This window comes from Berghia stephanieae, chromosome 5 (assembly GCF_034508935.2).
Source record: "Berghia stephanieae isolate SIO BIC M18660-M18661 chromosome 5, UCSD_Bste_1.3, whole genome shotgun sequence".
Classification (NCBI taxonomy): Eukaryota; Metazoa; Mollusca; class Gastropoda; order Nudibranchia; family Aeolidiidae; genus Berghia; species Berghia stephanieae.
In genome coordinates this window covers 24,412,237-24,434,736 of record NC_088364.1, presented here as the reverse complement: position 1 = coordinate 24,434,736, position 22,500 = coordinate 24,412,237, and the positions used below count along the sequence as shown (strand labels likewise).

General features: G+C 35.4%; 2 protein-coding genes across 2 annotated transcripts in view; both read right to left on the bottom strand.

Annotated features, from left to right (window-relative positions):
* LOC144972633 (cytochrome P450 3A24-like) overlaps positions 1-5,818 on the bottom strand; it is a 46,528-nt gene extending 40,710 nt beyond the window's left edge. The window contains exons 1-2 of the mRNA XM_078914097.1: positions 5,732-5,818; positions 607-859 (exon numbers count right to left, since the gene is read on the bottom strand). Coding sequence (XP_078770223.1) covers positions 607-692 — 86 coding nt within the window. The 5' untranslated portion in view covers positions 693-859; positions 5,732-5,818. The remainder of the gene's footprint in view (positions 1-606; positions 860-5,731) is intronic.
* The window catches only part of LOC144972634 (uncharacterized), a 23,245-nt gene continuing 5,813 nt past the window's right edge, over positions 5,069-22,500 (bottom strand). Inside the window, exons 2-6 of the mRNA XM_078914098.1 lie at positions 15,657-15,885; positions 15,353-15,466; positions 13,073-13,181; positions 9,786-9,962; positions 5,069-8,875 (exon numbers count right to left, since the gene is read on the bottom strand). Coding sequence (XP_078770224.1) covers positions 8,766-8,875; positions 9,786-9,962; positions 13,073-13,181; positions 15,353-15,466; positions 15,657-15,848 — 702 coding nt within the window. The 5' untranslated portion in view covers positions 15,849-15,885 and the 3' untranslated portion in view covers positions 5,069-8,765. The remainder of the gene's footprint in view (positions 8,876-9,785; positions 9,963-13,072; positions 13,182-15,352; positions 15,467-15,656; positions 15,886-22,500) is intronic.

The following is a 22,500-nucleotide window of genomic DNA, read 5'->3' as shown; positions in this document are numbered from 1 at the left end:
ATCTTAGCACATGGTAGAATGCATTCTGGTGCGTAACAACCCGATGTGATGCCTTCAGTGCACTGGTGTTTGAAAATGGGCAATGTCACTTGTTTGTTGTCCTCTAGATAGCAACTAATCAGCTACAAAGCAGTTTTCGCTAGCTTTAACAGATTCATCGATACAATCACATGTTGGTGTATAAAACAGTCAGAAGAAAACCTCAGTAATCCTGGATCAGTTGGTAGAGCACCCAAGTCTGTTGGGTTTGGTGGGAACAGGCGATATCTTAATAAGGTAGCAAAGAAGTAAATGTTACCAGCCTTCTCACGTTTCAGAAACCGAGATTTATTCTGGTTACATCGACCGCATGGATCAATGGCTACTATAGATGGTCCGAATCAAAACTTGAAATGTTTGTTCACCAACAACTCCTGTACGCCTGTGTCAATGGTAATTGTGGTGTTGGTGTTGGTGATGGTGATGATGATGATGACGATGATGATGATGATGATGATGATGATGATGATGATGATGATGATGATGATGATGATGATGATGATGATGATGATAGTTGTGATGATGATATAAGGGTTAACGACTGCCAAACCAGAAAGCGATACTTACATGTAAGCCACAACTGTAAATGCCAACAATCCCGTTAACAATGATACCAGGTTGCCGACATACCACAACAAGTATTCCATTGACATTACACGATAAGATAACAGATATATAAAATGAGCACTGTTCCTTGCACAAAACAATAATAATTTTTAGAAAATAAATCCTTGATTTTTACATATATCCAAAAGTATTGTTCTGTAACAATGACATTCGTGAAAATATTTGACTCACACTGATAAGATAAAATATTGTTCTGTAAGTTGAAATAAATTTTCGTTATATTTTCTCGATTCCAAGTTCTTACAACTTTGCTTTTGGTTAATTGTGAATCTTTTATCTATTCGCCTATGTAGACCAAACACAAGTATCTATTAGCAGTCTTGTTTAGGGACAAAACGATATATTTACTATCAATAATTATAATTTGTCAGATGATCGACACAACAAAAAATAGCATAAATAAGAATACATAAAAATGTCCCTGTAACTCATTTTAATACATCAGTAACAATGATTTATCAACACATTAGCTTGGTTTCTTGAAGGAAAAGTTATTGTGATAGCGTGGTAATCCAATTTTACTTAAAACAATACAATTAATTATTGACAGACGATCTCTTTAAAGCTAATTTTCCATTGCCACTACTACGCAAAGTTTTAGTATTTTACAACTCCCACAAAGAAAGGCGGATGTTATAACTAATACACGACGATAGGGGCTGGACAAAAGGTGTCACGTTTTTTTACGCTAATCACATTGAGCCAAGTTTATTATCAATTCGGAATGCCCTGTGGCAAAGGGCGATCACAATACTTTGTGAGGATGTGCGGCGTAGACTACGAGAATACAACAATTCGAAGTATCATATCGATGTGTTTATTCTCTTCATTCCGAAATGAAAAGTACTTAGTTGAAGGGATAAATTATACGATCTATGTTTACTAGATTACTCGTCAGATAATCCTATAATCTGTGCATATTCTATTATTTATCAGCTTTAAACTGTGACACAAGATCCTGAATATATTGGTGCAAAGTTTTATTTTTATACTCCTAACATCTCTGTTTTAAAGAGCTATTATGTGTTGGTTTTGTTTTAGGTCGCATTGGCGCCGGCAAAAGAGAGTGATAATGTAAACAAAATGGAAGAGAGAAAAAGATTTTAGATTTGGAGGTTATCTTTGCTGACACATCTCAAGAAAATATGAAGGTTTTAAATGGAAGACAAGGGTTGTTTCTGGGGGAAATATATCTGCTCTATCCCACGCAAACCATTTTGAAGTCCCACCAAGAGGCAGGATAATTATAAACACGAATAAAATGGCATTGCATATTATACATAATATCAATAACACATCATAGAGATCTGATTTACAAGAAGCAATGCCTTCAAATAAAACAAGGTAGAACTTTGGCGAAATCAGATTATTCCACTCCAGAAAAAGAACATAACGGTCAAAGACAAATGAAAAGTGAGGAGACAGAGGTGTTCGACATTGAGCCTCAAGGCTATTAATTAGACATTTACTTGCCCTGAAAATCGACGCCCCCTAAAATTTTTATCTTCCACAAAACTGGAAAATCGAGTATTTAAGACCCAGTCAAAACGGATTTCTTTCATATTGACAACTTTGTATGTCATCATATATAAAAGTTGATTGGTGACCAAATAAATTATAGCAGTAACTGTACATGACGTAAAATGCTGATTGTAAAAGATTGGGGTTCTAGTTTTCGACATAAAATGATTTGAAATTAAAACATAATAGTTTCCACAATGAACGCGGAAACAGTTGTATGCGCGTTGATTTGTTTCAGTCATGAATTTATTTCAAAAGACGTTTAAAAACGTCTTCCTAATGTGCCGATTTAAAAATCTTAAATCCCTCTTTTAAGCGACAATGATTTACGGTTGTGATAATGTATCGCGTTGCTTCTTTCCTACAATAAAGACTGAGCTCTTTTGTGCACGACGTATCATTTTACCAAATAGCAGATGAGGATACTATTTCATGCCCATCTTTTCTTGTTCAAAGAGAATTCAGTCAGAAAACAAAGACAAAAGAGTACAAATTATCTGTGCGGCTTTCGTTACAAGAAATAAAGTTGGAAAGAAACAGGAAACAAAAATTTAGACGTTGTTGGCACGAAAAAAAAAAATCGCCATGATTTCTTTCATTTGCGAGTCTACATCTTTAAATATATATATATATATATATATATGGGGTGTGGTGTGTGTGTGTGTGTGTGTGTGGGTACGTGTGTGTGTATTTGTGTGTGTGCGTGCGTGTGTCTGTGTGTACGTTTGTCATGAGGCTGGCTAAACAAATCGACAAGGTGTGTTTATATTTCAACAAGGCCACCAACGATACAATACGTCACCATTTACCTACCTGTACGCATCATAAGAAACTCAATAAATAGAGTACACAGATGACCTGAAATGTGTATGTACGTCGCCCACAACAGGATTTGCTCCTAAATATAACTTGTCAGCTAGGTTGTCCACGGTATTATTATCAGACGTCACAAAACATTAAATAATTGCGTTATTGCGTCTGTGCAACGTTCGAATTCATCGCAACTTTATTGGCAAATATTTTGGTAGAAATAGTGAGGTATATCTATTTATATCATCCCTGAAATTAAAAAAAAATTGTTTTGAATTTAGAACTTCACTTATCACACGGGTACTAAAATTACTGAATGACTTAATACTAGTCTCTCTCTCTCTCTCTCTCTCTCTCTCTCTCTCTCTCTCTCTCTCTCTCTCTCTCTCTCTCTCTCTCTCTCTCTCTCTCTCTCTCTCTCTCTCTACCGCTAGCATTCACATAAACGTATGATTTTTTTTTTTTAATCAATTAATTAATTAACTGAACAACAGCAAAAACCCGTGGTAAATACATGCGCACTAAAATTCGACAGTGAAAACTGTGTACCCTACTTCCTAGCTTCCGGTATATAAAGGCATCGTGTCTAAAGACAATTGTCAAATACGGTGTGGAATAAATACAATTTATGACATTGACAGAAATCAAAAAATAAAAATCCAAGTTTGCATTTCTCAGACTTTTATTCCTAAATTCACTGTTGAGGTCCAATTCATCCCGACATAATACAGTTTTGAGACAATAGGTCACATGTGATGAATGTAAAACCGATCTAATTTTTTTTAATTATATTGTCTTTCATCAGAGGTAGAATAAATTTTAACGAATTGGAGAAAGCGAATGGACATACACACAAAAAGACTGTTTTATTATATAGAACTATGTCAAATTTCAATAAAAATTAGAAGCTATCAACTTTTTAAAACTTCTGATCCTTTTTGGGAGGTTTTCTTTGTTTTGTTTTGTTTTTGTTTTTGTTGTTATTTTTTGTGTTGTTCTGTTTTGTTTTGTTTTGTTTGTTTGTTTTTTCTTTTGTTTTTGTTTTTATTTTTTTTTAGTTGTTTTTTTTTTTGTGGTTTCTTTCTTCTTTTTTTTTTTTTTTTTTTTGGGGGGGGGGGGGGTAGGGGTTCGTTTGACTTTAATTTTGTTGTTTTGTTGGGAGTTTATTGTTATTATTTTTATATATTTTTTTTTGCAATATCTACACAAGATTAGTTTTGAAAAATTGATCCAAACAAAATTATGTTTTAAAAGACACCTGTTATTGACACAACAGTTTTTTAATGTTTTTTTGTCTGAATTGCACTTTTATAATGGCATTTCTATGCTCAGAGTGCTTCACAGTCCCATATTTAATCCCCAATATGTACTAAGGAAACCAAATCTTACTGTACACGTAAGTTCTACCAAGAAATGAAAAAAAAACCCGTATCTTCGAAACTAAATCAAATAGAGATTTTTATATCAGAATGATACCCTGCATCTTAATGCATCTTATACATTGAAAAACTTCTTCTTCTTCTTCTTCTTCTTCTTCTTCTTCTTCTTCTTCTTCTTCTTCTTCTTCTTGTATTTATCATCATCATCATCATCATCAGCAGCAGCAGCAGCAGCATTATTATTATTATTATTATTATTATTATTATTATTATTATTATTATTATTTTATTTTATTATTATTATTATTATTATTATTATTATTATTATTATTATTATTTATTATTTATCATCATCATTTTCTTTTCAGATTTTTTTTTCTTTCTTTGTTTTTCCTCGTTGAATTAGTTTGAAAAATGGCAATCGTGCCAACATGTTAAACGTTTCTGAATATATTATTTCAGACATCGGTTTAATATCAGGAGCTATTAAAATTTTTAGTAAATAAAGATTGAAAGTCCCAGTTAAACATATTCCGTCAGGATACAAAGACAAACCGCGTATAATGTGGTTGGCGTGCCCTCCAATGCAATGATAAAACCCTGTATAACAGTAAATTCAAATTTCGAATAGTCCAGTTCGATTTTTCATTTTTATACATCAAAAGCAATAGATTAAAGAAAGAAGAAGGCCGTTCCATTGATATAAAATTTATTATAATAAATTGAAATTTGCATTTGCATAAACGCATGGATTATAATCGACGTTTGCCACACAGAAACGAAACACATATAGAAAGTTCACTTCGACGTTTGACACAGAAACAAAACATAAGATGACCAAAGGTCAAACGATTTACCGAACATTACAATATTCAAACTGTGAAATAACTACAAAGTCGGGTAGTTTTGGGAAACATGTCAAAATCTGGAACGGTTGAACTCTTAGTTCCTGCGTTAATGGAGCACTACAAAAAAAAAAAGGTTATAGATTATATTGGGCAACATTTAGATATTCATTAGTGCTAACTTTTCATGCACGACGGGGCATCGTGCCTTGATCCAAAATTCTTAAAAATTTCTTGGCAAAAAATTGCTTTTTTATCATTGGTTCGTGTGGGAAAAGTTCCGACGTTACATTTGTATGAAGACAATCTATTTTGTTAGAAGATTTATATTGTTCGCCTTTCACTCCATAAACTAAATAATATATATTTGAATACTGTTACACAAGGAAAAAAATGCTTTTGTTCAAATGTCAAATTTATCATTTTTGGAAAGATGTAATGACTCAAGCCTCGGCTAGGCTAAAATCATTGCAAACATTGGTAAACCACCGAAATAAACAACCACCAAACCTCTAAAGAATATAAATCCTCTGCATAAAAATGGCCACACTGCCCACATGAATTGAAAACAGTCATAATCACTCAGTCGTGGTCAAGTCAACAAGTCCAACGTGAGTTTTGTAGGTGTGTTAATGTGCAAAGTCTTCTCTTGCGAAGGTGATTCAAATGATGCCCTAAGGGCGTATCTTTCGGTCTTAATCTGTCCACTAAAATCAATTGTCAGTCAACGATAGAGGGAATGCGACTCACTTTGCTTTTTGATTTCTGCACTGTCAATATATTGTATATTCTGAAAACACGGACTTGTAATAGATTAGAATATGTCTATTTTAATAATATCATTCAAATACTACATGTTTGGTTTTGTATTTCAAAGCAACATAGACGATTCCCTATCAAAGTTCATAAATTTATCTCCTTGACCAGTCAGCCAAATAAATGCAGAAAGTTGTCAATGTATTTCAACTGTTATCATAGAATTGTAAATGAATGGTAGGATAACATCCTTTCAATTGTGTCCTTGGGAAATGCACCTTAAAGGCATAACTTGACTCGGGAATTAATGATTATTTTATACGGGATTCGTTTAGAATTAAAGATTAGGTGTTTTGCATGGTCCAATAATGGCCTGCTAATCTGACGGATGCAAAAATATTGTTAAACGTAATGGGCTGTGGAAAGTGAGGAATCTGACGTAAAATCATCATCAGTATCCCCTCATCATGTGATATTACCTGATAATTAACGCATTCCGTCTATGTTTGTAAATTTTAAAAACTTAAGATGGCTGCTTTTATAGTTTAAAAAAGAAGATTTTAATTAAGAAGTAATTTTTTCAAAGATATTATCAATTCGTCGTTTTTTCAAAGTTGTCGGTTGTAGACTGTAGACCTATTAAAAAGCTCTGCATATTGAATAATTCTGAACAATAGAAAGTACTCGTAAATATTTTAATCGAAAATCTATGTGCGGCTTTTTAGTCTGCTGGAATGACGCTCGTCTTCGGACTGTAGAGTCCGGCTCAAGGTAGAGTCCTTGGAAAATGCTCTTTACACTCTCTCATCGTACACAGGTATAAAATGAGTACCTGTATTGTCGGGAAAAAATAGGCGTCATATCTTGTCATACATGTTAAGCGTTGTAGTTGGCTAAGGGCCCCTTGTAAAACGCTTTAATCACGTTTAGCGGATATAACGATATAGAAACGCTCAAGTTTTTAAAATCATTTCCCACTGTGAATAATTTGATTGACATTATTGTTTTGAAGTGCCACGGATCGTACATTGGAAGTGTCTAAAATCTGGATCAAGATGACAATGAGGTTTGAGCATTAGGCATCAAAATTATGAATCATATGAAATTTTTAATCTTAATAGAATTTAATCTAATTTGTCATTGGATGCACCTTCAAAATATGTAAACTTTCACGTGATAATTTAGGAAACAGTATTTGAACGTGTCAGCGCACCAAGACTTATTCCTGCAAATCCGAATCTAAAATATTACATACATATATCTACATTACAGTTTAAAAGCGTTAAAGATTAAAGATTCATAATTCATAATGTGGATGCTTCCTTTCCAAACGACTTTGCTGATTTGCTACAGCATGCTAAATGTGTGAGTGTTATTCCCTCCTAAAGAGCGGTTAACCCTAAGTTTGTGATTCGTCTTTACGATAGGGATCTTTGTGGTGAAAATAAGAAGATTCCGTTGTATTTTTTCCTAATGCTCCACAAGCTCTATATATGGTAATAAATCATGAAAAGAAAACAACGATCTCAGTATCCATTACAATAACATGTATAATAATAATACAGTATATGTAACTAAATACAAACGAAAAGATCGTTTAGTTCCCCCAGAGTTTCTACTCCAATTATTTTGAAAATAAACCATAATCCAGAGTTAATATTCTTTTCTAATTCCGTACGCAATCATAAATCATGAGGTTGAATACAACACAATTGATATTTCCCAAAATCTAACAAATGTATTTCACGTATTCAAATCATGTACAACCGTCATCAATGATGTCTGACGTATCTAGATGTGCTCAGTGTGTCGTCATTTCTTCCAATGGCTATCAATGGCTACCGTGTGTCAATCATGTGTATCAATATGTGTAGATATACGAATGATTATGGTGATGAGCTTATGTGTATGGCCTTTGGCATTGATAGATGGCTTGAGCTGATACTAGTCTCTTCCGCATAGCAACTATAAAAGCACAAACCTTGGTCTAAATATAGCTTTAGACTGCCGCTATTTTATAAAGGGGATTTCCTGGACCGAGTACTATATTTACTGTAGATCTATAACCATTGATGAATTATTTCATTCTGATATTTATTGACATTAGAATTTTCAAAGTCATGTTTATATATCTTTTTTTATTTACATATGTTATTTCATTTGCTTTCGATTTTTTTTTCGAGCTAATAGCGCCTTGGAGACAAAATTTATCCCGGTTTAAGTCGTATTGGGGACAGCAATAATTCTATCCTATCGCACTTTCCCAAATTCTTAAATTACTTATTTATTTTTCTGAAAACAAATTAAAGGGTATATATCACTACATCAGTGGGGATTGCCACCTGTCCGACATGTACCCGTTGTGATAACGAGCCCGAAACCGCAGAGCATCTTGTTGAACGTTGCATCTTGGGTCGATCGTCATAACATAGTAGTGTAAGCACCGATAGAAGCTGCTACCAAACTAGATAAGCTACATGAACTAAATTGAAATGACTAAAAGCTCTCTCCGAACATGAAAAAAGCATGTTTGACCTTGATTTTATTTTATTTTCATGTTCAAAATGTTATGCCATGAATAAAGGATTAAAAAATACTAGACACATGCAATGAATAAATGAAGGGGTTTTTTCTCCATCAAGTCATCGGGAATTTTGGAATAATATAATAAAATTGCAGTTCCTAAATCTCAGTGCAGTGCACAATATTGATGTCAAAGTGAATTACTATAAATTTTGAATTTAAACGACACTATCCAGCGAGGATGGCCGTAACTCCAAATGAAGGCTTAGCCTACAACAGCTGATGCAGCATTGACACAAGCAGCTGGAATACTGAGCAACTCTTTGGTAGCAACCATAGGAACGAAGTCAAGGAACATGAACAAGTTGTTAAGACCTGAAAAGTGGGAAATGGAATGAATGTTTTGAGTAAATAAACATGGCTACACCTATGCCTTTAGATAACAATTTAAGTTAATATAGAGGACGCTTTGGTTTTCTTCTATTTTTCCCGAAATCAATAATTTTATGACAAGTATTTAAAAGTAATTTTCACGAACTATATTAGTGGGCAAGGTGACTTATGTGATTGACACATTCGATACTCAACCTCAACTGAGTTTCATCTCATATCAGATATAGCTTTTATACATCGCCAGTATGGTCACCAACTATTTATTTGTGGTCGGGTCGCAATTGATCAGCCAAAGTTAAAAACTAAAATCAATGTCTTAAACATACATTCAAGAAAAGTGTAAATTGGGTGTTTATATTAATAATGATGAAAAATAAGGTGACGAAAGAAATGCCAGTAAAAACAATACAATAGTGTCAGGAAGCCAAACCATGGGGGTACACACCGCTTAGCTGAGACGTAAGCGATTGGGTCGGATGGCTCAGTGCTAGAGCGCTTGCTATTTAAAATTTAAGTTGGAATATGTGGAGTTTTTTTTTTTTTTGGGGGGGGGGGGGGGTTTGTTTCGCTTTTAGTTTGTTTTGATTTTGTTTTTGCTTTTTTATTGTTCTATTTGTTTTCTTTTTCTTTTCTTTTTTTTTTTGGTATGCATTTGCTGTTGATGTTGTTGTTGATGCTGTGTTGTTGTTGTTGTTGTTGTTGTTGTTGTTGTTGTTGTTGAGGAAGAGCAGGTGGTGGTGGTAGTGAAGGTGGTGTTGGTGTTTTCAGAGAAAATGTACAGATAGATAGTTCCTTCTTTTTAAGAGCTGCCTGCAGCCACGCTGCATAACGTGGAAACATTTCTTTGAAAATTATATTGTTTGATTAAAAGGATTTATTGACAAACACTGACCAGGATAAACACCGGGTGGCGACCTAACGCTTTCCATCAATGGCACGCATCCATCACGTGAGAAACTCATTGTGATTTCTACCTCATTGTCAATCTTGAATGTGAATCCGTCATAATGCAGGCCTGTGCCAGCTGGGCCCACAGTTGCATCCCCAATGAAACGTAAATTGTGGACAGCTGAAGAGTAAAGAATCGTCTCAAACATAAATTCAAGAAAAGTGCAAAATGGGTGTTTATATTAATAATGATGGAAAAGAAAGGGGACTCAAGAAATACCGTTAAAAACAAAGATTAAAATATAATGGTGGAAAAAGAAAAAGAAAAAGAAAACACTCCCTCAATGTTGTAGAAGAGTCACAATGGCCAAAAGTAGAGTTCTTGACGTGCGCAGGCAGAAGATTAGAGGGCTGCATACACCAAATCAAGTAAGACAATGAACATAAAGTGGCTCAAATATAGAGACAGTGATCCCAAGAGAGAGAGAGAGAGAGAGAGAGAGAGAGAGAGAGAGAGAAAGAGAGAGAGAGAGACAGAGAGAGAGAGAGAGAGAGAGAGAGAGAGAGAGAGAGAGAGAGGGTGGGGCTATCGTGTTGTAAACACCGTCGTTGAAAAATAAATAGGAAAAAACAAATTTGATAACATTTACACATTTTAAAACGATGTTTTACCTCACATACTTTTTCATTCTTACCACATCATTAAAGATTTAATTAACAAGCTAAATTTGGACCGATGATAAATAGCAACAAACAACATGGAAGAAAAGTGTGATGTTAAAAAACTTGTTCCTATTTCATTGGAAGTGTAAAACTACTCTTCGAGAAGACTTGATACATACCGTGTGTAATTTATCTTCTGTTGCCAGTTGGATGGTATACTTTTTTAAAGTCTAAATATACGCTGGTCGTCAATAAAGGTAATCCATCCTCCCTCTTTCACGTCCCGTCATCCTAGGAAATTGCATATACATCCTGCTATGCCACATTTATGAAACCTATTCATTATTAATAATCCGAAGGACTGGTTATGTACACACTCCCAACGATTTAGGTAAAGAGTAGAGGGTTTGATGTCACAACTTTTCTTCCCTATTACCAAAAGATGGGACGAAATTGACGTCACTCAGCTCTTTGTTATTGTTTTTAGTCAGCCATTTTTAGGTCTATTAATCAGACTATAAACATTAAAGGTTACACATAGTTTTGTGTGTTGGTGCGTTTTGTCCAGCCAGCGGATGTTGTGAGTATGTTACCTAAACGTATAGCATCAATTTGGAAGAAGTGAGATATATAGGACAATAATCCACTTTAAAAATTGGTAATCTCTCACAAAATTATTTCAAAATCAAACATTTCCTTTTTTTTTTTTACATATCAAGAACATAGAATGAAACGGTAGCTTTCAACAATTAAGATATTTAAAACAAATAGTTTGATCAATTTGATTGAATTTGAATTGGGTCTTAAAATGGAAGACTTGGACAAGTCAGGGAGACTTGGGACAGCTTGGAAGCTTGAGACAGTCATTTTAAAATATAACAAGTTTTCATTTGAAGTATTTAGCGGGTGAAGACAAAAGAGAAAATGCAATTCTTATACGTCGTTTTTAATTATTCAAATAAGTAATACAGTATTCTTTGAAACAAAGAATTATTTGCCTATCAGAGAATTTGTCTAATTCTACTGAAAGTTGAACTTTCCAAAGTACTTTTTATGAATTCCAAATATCTTCAATGCGACTTGCGGTAGCTTTGCATCTGGTGTTATAAAATATGAATTAAATATTCGTTAACTGAATTTTAATCCGTAAATTTTAAAACTTGATATTATGTGCCGTATCTCTTCAAAAACTTTCCATGAATGTCAATTCCATTGTCCATATCATTTTACTTGAATTGCCCGATTGCAGGTGAAGCTAGTCTTTTCTGTGTACATTCACAGAATATTGTCTAACTTAGCTTCACTTTAGGCCTGAACATGATCTTGGTTCACCAGATTAATACTCTTCAAAAGTCGTAACGTCACTTCCTTCCTAATGACGCATGGTAACTTAGTAACACTGGCTCTAAACTATCGGAACAATGGCGGACGCCCGTATGAAATATTTCTCCGGCGAGCGTAAAAGCATATCCAGAGGAAACAAAGCATAAATTTGATCATGTTTTGACTTTTACACATTCTGATCACAAGGCATATGAAAAGTTCTAGCCAGCATGCAGAATAAAAAGGAATGATTTTGTTTGTTTAGAACCAAGATGGCCGCCGTTGCCGGGCGGCGTTACATCAGACTACTGAATCCTATTGCCCGGCTTGTCAACCCCCCCCCCCCCCCCCCACTTCCCTCCCCAACCCCCTCTACATACGCATATTTTTAATAGTTGTAATAACCATTTCGTCGAGATTGAAAAGCCAGTGTTGCTTGCTTTCGTCAGTGTCAAAACACCGTAGTCGAAACAAAAGACGAAATGATGCCTTTGTATTTGGTCTGTTAAATGCTATTTCCTTTTCGAGACGTCTCACATTACGCTGTCTGTCGAAGAACATAAAACCCATCTGCGAACTTTATAATGCATTTATAATACACTTGAGGCATATTGTATGGGGGGAAAGACAATATATAACTCATCGTTTTTTAAAGGTGCATAAGTTAAAATAAGATCATTTTCATGACAATGAGCAGGTCGTTAACTTAACTACAAACAGCCAGACTGCAAAAACTCATCATATTTCAATGGTGCGAAAAGCAAATTCGAATTACTTCAAATCTGCGAAGAACGTTTTTAAGGTAACTATTTAGCGCAAAAGAGAAATCGTTGTTAAAATCAATCATTCAAATGTTACCAAATATCTAGTCTTAAACATCAGAACGTGCAAAGAAAGGTATCAGCAGTCAAATCACACTGCAGTTCCAAGCGCATTTCCGTCTATATTTCGTTCCAATTTAGAACATCAATAAGTTCACTATGACTCAAGTGTCAGCTTACAAGGCTTTGCTCGATCTTACTGCAATAAGGGATTTACTGAATATTGTATTAATGCAATTTAAACGCATATGGGATGAATCTACTAGGATTGTACATACTTCACACACATGTCATTTTATATAGTTTATTTTTGAGATATAATTTTATATGGTTTAATTTTGAGATATTACATATAGTAATCAAGTAATGACTAAAACACTATGTGACTCTTAATTTGAATGAATGTTTGAAAATTGGAAATCAACGAAAAGGGGAGAGTAAAATTTGAATTTGGGATAATTTGAATTAAAAAACCAAAACTCACTTGTATCTTTGTGTGTACATCCTGCGAAAAAGTGTTCATTTAGTGCTGACTGTGTGCATGTATAATCCTTGGGGTCGGCAAAAGTCATGGTCACAGTGTAGGTTTTTTTCTGGAGATGCATTTTATCATATTTCATTATAATTAGACATTTCAATTGGTGTCCAGTGTAAACTACAGGGAACAAAGTAGCACAACTGCTGCAAGGAGCAATGTCAAAGCACTCATTTAAAGCTTAAACTGATCCTCGTAGCTAGGGGAGGGGTTGTTATTGGCCTCCCTCCCAACACAGTCATGATTTCTCGAGTTGTCTGCTCTGTTATAAACAAGTCTGCGGCAGAATAATGTTCGGCTTTAACAAACAATTATCTGTCTAATGTCACAAACACGCCATTATGCCAAGCATTCTGAATGATTTGAGGATTACTTGCACACGCCAATCTTTTTTGGAAGTTGATTTTCAGTTCACGGACGGAGAAAGAGTTTGTAGTTTATAACAGTTGCTTGCAAATACAAGTCTATCACGAAATTCTTTAAGTCAGATCTAACAGATCCGACTACCCAGTCACATCTGGTTTGGTAGGGGAGAGTGGTCAGAAAAAATCTCGGCTGCACCTGGAATGAAATCTTACCCTTTTTTATATAAAGCGAGTAGTACTCTATCAACTGAGTATTAGTTGCACCGTATAATACCAATGACATTTAAATTTCAATCATCACGTGTGATCTCTTAGTCTTAGCAATTAAAAATGATGGATGATGTCTATTCATAACATAACATAACATAACATAATATAACATAACATATTATGGCATAGGGCGACATAGGATAAAATCCCTTGAATGCCCTCAATATTAATTGTAATGCTAGAAATCTATTGATTGAAAGATAACAATAATGATACACGTGGTAAAGATAGTGTACCAACTTAAATGTATGCATGTATGTGTGATGGACAAACATATCTTTAACCGTGACATGCAAAGTACATACACACACACACACACACACACACATACATCCATCCATATAGAAGATAACCATAATAAGGTAACGATGCATAATATTTACATACAAGATTGAAAGCCGTGTCAACAGCAGGCAGTGCAAACAAGTATTATTCGTCATATATAAATCTCTCATCATATAATTCCCTGTCTACTAACACCTTGAAATAATCCATAGATTTTGCATTCTTTATTTCAAATTTCAAATTGTTCCATTTCTGGACAATACGAATACCGAACCAGTTTTGTCTTATGTTTGTTTTGCATCTAGTGACAAAAATCTTAAACTTGTCCCCTCTAGTAAAATAAATCAGAAAAGTCTATCCTATCCAGACCATGTACCAATCTATAAACCTGAATTAAATCCCCACGAATTCTTCTATATTTCAAACCTGGTAAGTCAAGAAATTCTAACCTTTCCTTATAAGATAAATACTGTATGGCATAAATCTTTTTGGTAGCTGTCCTCTTTACACTTTCAGTACTAATAGATTGTCTTTTATATTATGGGCTCCAGATGCAATTTCCGTATTCTAGAATTGGTCGAACGAGCGATTTATACAAATACAAAATTATGGTTTTATCAAGACTTATAAAGCTTCTATATTTTATTCCCATCATTCTTTTTGCATGGCTTACACAATTATCAATATGTACATCAAAATTCAAAAATGAATCAAAAGTAATTCAAGTAGATTTGACATAGAAGTATAGGTAAAATAATTAGGACATGGATTATTTGTTCCTATATGTAATACTTTACATTTTGAAACATTAAAATCCAAATGCCATGTTGTAGACATTTTGAAAAGTGAACATATATCATTTTGTAGAAATGATGTTCAGTTGTACTATAGATGTTCGTAACATCTGCATGAACATTTAAACCATCACACAAATTTAGCATTGATCATTATATCCCACAGTCGCAATTTTTAAAAGTCAGCTGTGAAACATCCATATTTAGTGTTTTTCTGAAGAACCATTCATCACAAGCAAAAGTAGAATCATACATAGTTAAAACAAGTCGTTTATTCTTCTTGTGTGAACATGTGATGCCACCTCATTTAGCGTCCTATTTGAATGGACAACGAGAAATTGTGGCTGTCTATTTACTGCCGCAGGAACTAGGATAAATTTTGGCCTCTTGGGATTGTGGTCTGAAAGAACTACGTATTTTTTTTTTTATCATTATCACTACCATCACCACCATATTTTGTCATCACCGCCATCATGGTCAGAAGCACTACCGTCGGTACATTTAAATATACTTACATCTGCAAAGTCTTTAAAGACTTGCATGATTGGTTTGTCATTGCCGGTGCCCACTTCCATAACGTAGAAACCCTCTCTCATGCTAACGTCGTCGTGTGCAAAACGTAGTGCGTACTGGAATGGTGGAAAGAATAAATTAGGTATTGGAGAATACTCCAAAGTAAGACCATTTTTGCGTAAATCAACCATTTGAAAGATATAAGGAAAAAAACACTTGTCCGTTAAAAAAAAGATGATGAAAGAACAATTTAAATGTTTCGATTTAAGATAATTTTGATAGCTGGAAAACGTCGTATAACAATACCATTTTATCCTGAGTATTGAGGTCCACCATACTTGATTCCCATTGTTGAGGCATGCAACAAATGGTGGGCATTGTCATGTTGTCACCGTCCATCATACCACCATTGCCAGACATCATTCCATCTTTTCCTGGCATTACAGCAGCTCCAAGGCAGGTGCCAACCAAAAGGCAAAAAGTAGTGATAGCCAACATTTTGAGATGTAAGTGCTTTATCCAATAAGCATAAGATCTGTAGACACGAGCAATGATAAAATTAAGAATGACTTGTTTTAAAGGTGTAAATATGCTAAGCCAAGTTTTCATCGAATTCATAAACTAAATCAATAATACGATGCAAAACGAGTGCGCTTGAATTTTTTAACGAACTATGGTAGGGGTGCTGGGAACGTTGGTAATAATAGCAATGTGGTTGTTGTAGAAATAGTAGTAGTAACAGTAGTAGTAATAGTAGTAGTAGTAATAATAGTAGTAGTAGTAGTAGTAGTAGTAGTAGTAGTAGTAGTAGTAGTAGTAGTAGTAGTAGTAGTAGTTAGTAGTAGTAGTAGTAGTAGTAGTAGTATTAGAGTTGTAGTAGTAGTAGTAGAGTAGTAGTAGTTAGTAGTAGTAGTAGTAGTAGAGTAGTAGTAGTAGTAGTAGTAGTAGTAGTAGTAGTAGTAGTAGTAGTAGTAGTAGTAGTAGTAGTAGTAGTAGTAGTAGTAGTAGTAGTAGTAGTAGTAGTAGTAGTAGTAGTAGTGAGGACTAAAGTAGACTCCAGATAAGGTAAACTTGCTAAGATAAAATGTTTGAAATAAACGTTTCGTCCAGTCCAGGTTTTTAAATATTAGCCAACTAATTAATATAAACAGGAACCAATGTCGGTCCGGTTAAAATAAACTGCCCTCTATCATAGTGAACATCTTTTTTATCTTCATGCGCCAACCCCGGATTCCGTTTGTTGCAGTTATTTGCAAGCGAGGCGCCGACGACATCTTCATTATAGATGGTGAAGCGAGTCACACATTGCTCTTTCGCTGCTCATCATCCCGTTAGGCCTGATCTGGACACAGAAAGTGACGCAATCGTTGCACCTAAAGGAACTCGTGCCCCGCTTTCGTTGGTCACCAATCGCGTGCTCAGTATAACTTTTCAAGGATGTGATGGAAAGTCAATTAAACAGATTGAATTACGAGGTTTCAAAAAGCACTGTATCCGAGCTTATCAAGAATAGTTGGGTGATTGAAAATCTAAGAAAGGTATCCCAGCGGATGCAGATCACCCAGCACTTCAAGTTCAACACGGGTTCAAGGAATAGTTTCGTAAAAAAGAAAGAAAAACAAATATAATTTTTAAAATTATCCCAAATGAGAAGACTATCTATCTATATACATCATTGACTAAGAGTCACCCACTCAATTTTCGTGAACAGGGGAGGCTACCTGGATTTTATCCATCACATATTATTTTGAATAGAAGGGTTGTTTCTCTTGAACATGGATAAGATAATCCTTCATTCAGAATAATTTCCTAAGAAGTTAATGTTAAGCCATAGAATTAAACGAATGAGAACATGTACGAGCCTAAAAAGTGTCCACCAACGAAAGCATTCAGCACCATTTTGTCTTGGGCTGGTATGTAATCATTACCATTCATTCGGTCTCTACTATGTCAACATAACGACACAACAAAAAACAACAACAATATCAAAATCCACAATAAAATTATTCATAACTGTTGCGTATATTTATGCCACAATAAAAGCTGTAAAAATGCTTAGAGAATGCGTGTAATCAAATATTATAATAATCTATAATGTGTTTTCCAACCCCACATCATCACTGTCACTACTACTACAACCACCATCACCACTTCATCACTACAATAACTACTACAACCACCACCACTACATCATTATCACTACCACTACACCACCACCACATCATCACCACTACTACAACCATCACCACTCCATCGTCATCACTACCACTACTACTACAACCATCACTACCACCACTATTGCAACCACCACCACCACATCATCATCACGACCACTACAACTGCAACAACCACCACCACTATCTCTACTACTACAACAGCCACCACAATATCATCACTACCACTACTACTACTACTACTACTACTACTACTACTACTACTACTACTACTACTACTACTACAACCACCACCAGCACATTAACATCACTACCACTACTACTACAACCACCACAACCACATCGTCATCACTACCACTACTACTGCAACGACCAATACCATATCATTATCATTACCAGTACTATTACAACCACCACCACCACATCATCATCACGACCACTACTACTACAATCACCACCACCACCATATCATTATCATTACCACTAATACTACAACAACCACAACCACATCGTCATCACTACCACTACTACTACAACCACCACCACCACATCATCATCACTACCACTACTACTACAACCCACCACCACCACATCATCACTATCACTACTACTACAACTACAACCACCACCACATCACCATCACTACCACTACTACTACAACTACAACCACCACCACCACCACATCATCATCAATACCACTACTACTACAATCACCAACACCACATCATCCTCACTACCACCAATACTACAATCACTACCATTAGGTTTTGGAGCTTGACTTCATTTGAAATAAGGAAACGTCGGAATTGTATTTGGCATTGTGTTTATATATCATAATATAATTCTAATCATTTATCTATTTAGAACTATCTAGATACTATACACTATGTATGCCAAATACCATCCCAATTCCCTTTTCTTGTGGCGAGAATCCCTCTTTCGGCATTGAAATTCCTACGAGTGGTGTCTGAAATTCCTGTGAGCCAAATTTAAATTGGCGTCTCTGTGCTAGGATGATGCAGTGGGTGTGAGAGAGTCATCACTACATAAACAACAGAAACAATTTAAAAACATGACAATGACACGCAACCACTTACACACGAGGCTATACTATTTATCCTTTTCTCTATTTAGAATAGGACAAGATAAACAACACTCTCTACACTTCGCATTGACATTGATGTTTGTCGTCTAACGAGTTCAACTCTCGGTCCACTTGTCATTTTCCTTTTTTTGCCTAGGACGCAATCATTAATAGAATGTTGTGTGAAGAAAACCTTAAGAAGTCACATTTAGTATATTATTTTAGAGATATCGTTTTGAATAATTTTGAGTTAAACGAGCGAGCAGGACGTTATTTTCTTAGATTTCATGAACGACCGATCAGCGCTTGTTTACTATAGTAACGTGATTCCCAGCCCAAGTCAAAATGGCGGATGGTTTTCTCATCGAGGCCGCTGGTGGTTAGCCAATAAGAGCTCCGTACGGTTTCCATTAGGTAAATTCCTTGTGTTAAGCAGACTCCAATGAATAATATACGATTCTTTCACTCTTGCTTTTTGGAATTCCGGACTTGTTCCCAACTGCTGCATGAGCTTGCGAGTGCGCGTTGGGAACAGAGTTCGAATTCCAAAAAGCAAGGGTGCAAGAAATTTTCTATTCTTCCCCTCAATAGATTCCGATTTCGTCATCTTTGAATAAAAGACCTGTTCAAAACTTTTAAATAATAAAGAATCACATTTTTTGTGAATTTAACTAATTATAATCTGATGTCACAAATTATTCCTGAAAACATGATATTATTACGCGTTAATACTTAAGGAGCAGGGTAGAATAATATAGGATTCTTACACTCCTACTTTTTAAATTCCAACCGCTGCACGAGCTTGCGGGTGCGCGTTGGGAACAAAGTTCGAATTCCAAAACGCAAGATTGTAAGAAATCTTTTATTCTACTCCTCAACCGATTTCGATTTCTTTATCTCTGAATAAAAGGACATGTTCAAAAACATTCAAATGATACTTCTTTTTAAAGAACCTGGGTCTGATACATGGAGCGGGACTATGGTAGTCTCAGACTATAGCAAAGTCTGAGACTTTGTAGTCTAAGACTTTGGGAAGTCCGAGACTTCGGAAAGTAAGCTATTCGTGGAGTCAGACTTCGTCCCTGACTATCAAGTCTCTGACTACGCTTGCGAAGTCTCAGACTACAGAGGTCAATCTATTTTTAACTGGGGATTCCTCGGATACGTATCACAAAACGTCATAGAAATGTGTTAATTTTCCAGCTGCGCATGCGTCATACGAAGTGGCACAGAAATCATATCTATTTCTTCTTCGTCTTTGTTTTGATCGTTTTTTGTTGTTGTTGTTTTTGTTTTTTTATTTTTTGCCCCACAAATAAAATTGGTGTGAGACAAGTTTAGGGGTGTAAAAATTGTTTGAGAATGTGTGTGTGTGTGTAATGTTTTTAGTAAATATAAATACCGATGGCACTTAAATGATTCTTATCAACGGTGTAGCATTGTTCTAAGTAGAGAGCGGTGGGCGCTGCCTGAAACATGGGGTCCCGAAAATACTAACGAAAGAGTGAAGATGGATAGGAATCGGTGGAAACAATACAGACAATGGGCGTTTCGGGTATAAACCATTCGTCGGCACAACAATAAACAAATAAACGTTGAAAACAAATAAGATGAAATGCAGTAAAATTGCATCGTCTGTACTCAACGATGGTTGGAGTGTGAACGACCAGTGAGAGACGTGAAATTTCTAGAAAATAATGGACGATAAAAGACATAAAAGAAATGTAATAGTAGTAGTAGTAGTAGTAGTAGTAGTAGTAGTAGTAGTAGTAGTAGTAGTAGTAGTAGTAGTAGTAGATAGTAGTGAGTAGTAGAAGAAGTAGTAGTAGTAGTTGTAGTAATGGTAGTAGTAGTTGTAATAGTAGTATTAGTATTAGTAGTAGTAGTAGTAGTAGTAGTAGTAGTAGTAGTAGTAGTAGTAGTAGTAGTAGTAGTTGTTGTTGTTGTTGTTGTTGTTGTTGTAGAAGTTGTAGTAGTGGTAGCAGCAGTAGTAGTAGTAGTAGTAGGAGTAGTGGTAGTAGTAAGCAGCAGCAACAGTAGTAGTAGTAGTAGTAGTAGTAGTAGTAGTAGTAGTAGTAGTAGTAGTAGTAGTAGTATTAGTAGTAGTAGTAGTAGTAGTAGTAGTAGTAGTAGTAGTAGTAGTCGTAGTAGTAGTTAGTAGTAGTATGTAGTAGTAGTAGTGGTAGTAGTAGTAGTAGTAGTAGTAGTAGTAGTAGTAGAGGAGGAGGAGGAGAGGAGGAGGAGGAAAGTTACTTTGAAACTGTGTGTTGGGGGGGGGGGGAGGAGGAGTCCCTGCAGAGTGTTTTGAATGGGCAAGATGAGGAGTGTATGTGCGATTGTCATTGTCGAATCTTCGAGAAAAGTAAAAAAAAAGAAAATAAACAAAACCAAAAAAAAATAATAAATAAATAAATAAATAAAAATAAATATAAAATCAAAAACTGTCGGGTATTCTTGTTCTAATCGCTGTACAATTACTTCCCCCAGCGTAGAGGACATATTATGATTTTGAAATTTAGTCTCAGACTACGATATTTACACCTGCTAAATCGCGGGTGTAAATTTCACCCGTTTAGTCCCTCGTTTAGTCTGAGACTTCGCGTAGTCCGGCTTCATGAATATCTTACAACGCCTTTTAGTCTGAGACAACGGATTTAGTCTAGGACTATCGTCGTAGTCCCGCTCCATGAATCAGACCCCCTCATAGTAACTTCCTCCTCCTCCTCCTCCTCCTACTACTACTACTACTACTACTACTACTACTACTACTACTACTACTACTAACTACTACTATTACTGTTGCTGCTGCTACTTTCACTATTATCATTAATCCTACTACTACTACAACTACTACTACAACTACTACTACCACTACTACTACTTCTACTACTACTACTACTACTACTACTACTACTACTGCTGCTACTACTACTACAACTTCTACAACAACAACAACAACAACAACTACTAACTACTACTACTACTACTACTACTACTACTACTACTACTACTCTAGTACTACTACTACTACTACTACTACTACTACTACTACTACTACTACTACTACTACTACTATTACTACTACTACTACTAATACTAATGCTACTATTACAACTACTACCATTACTACTACTACTACTACTACTACTACTACTACTACTACTACTACTACTACTACTACTACTACTACTACTACTACTACTACTACGACTACTATTACATTTCTTTTATGTCTTTTATCGTCCATTATTTTCTAGAAATTTCACGTCTCTCACTGGCCTTATCATTTCTATCACACCGCGCTAACGATTCGTTCACACTCCAACCATCGTTGAGTACAGACGATGCAATTTATACTGCATTTCATCTTATTTGTTTTCAACGTTTATTTGTTTATTGTTGTGCCGACGAAGGGTTTGTACCCGAAACGCCCATTGTCTGTATTGTTTCCACCGATTCCTCTCCATCATCACTCTTTCGTTAGTATTTTTGGGACCCCATGCTTCAGGCAGCGCCCACCGCTCTCTACTTAGAACAATGCTACACCGTGGATAAGAATCATTTAAGTGCCATCGTTATTTATATTTACTAAAAACATTACACACACACACACACACACACACACACACACATTCTCAAACAATTTTTACACCCCTAAACTTGTCTCACACTATTTTTATTTGTGGGGAAAAAACAACAACAAAACAACAACAAAAAAACGATCAAAACAAACACGAAGAAGAAATAGATATGATTTATGTGCCACTTCGTATGACGCATGCGCAGCTGGAAAAGTAACACATTTCTATGACGTGTTGTGGTACGTTTCCGAGGAATCCCCAGTTAAAAATAGATTGACCTCTGTAGTCTGAGACTTCGCAAGCGTAGTCAG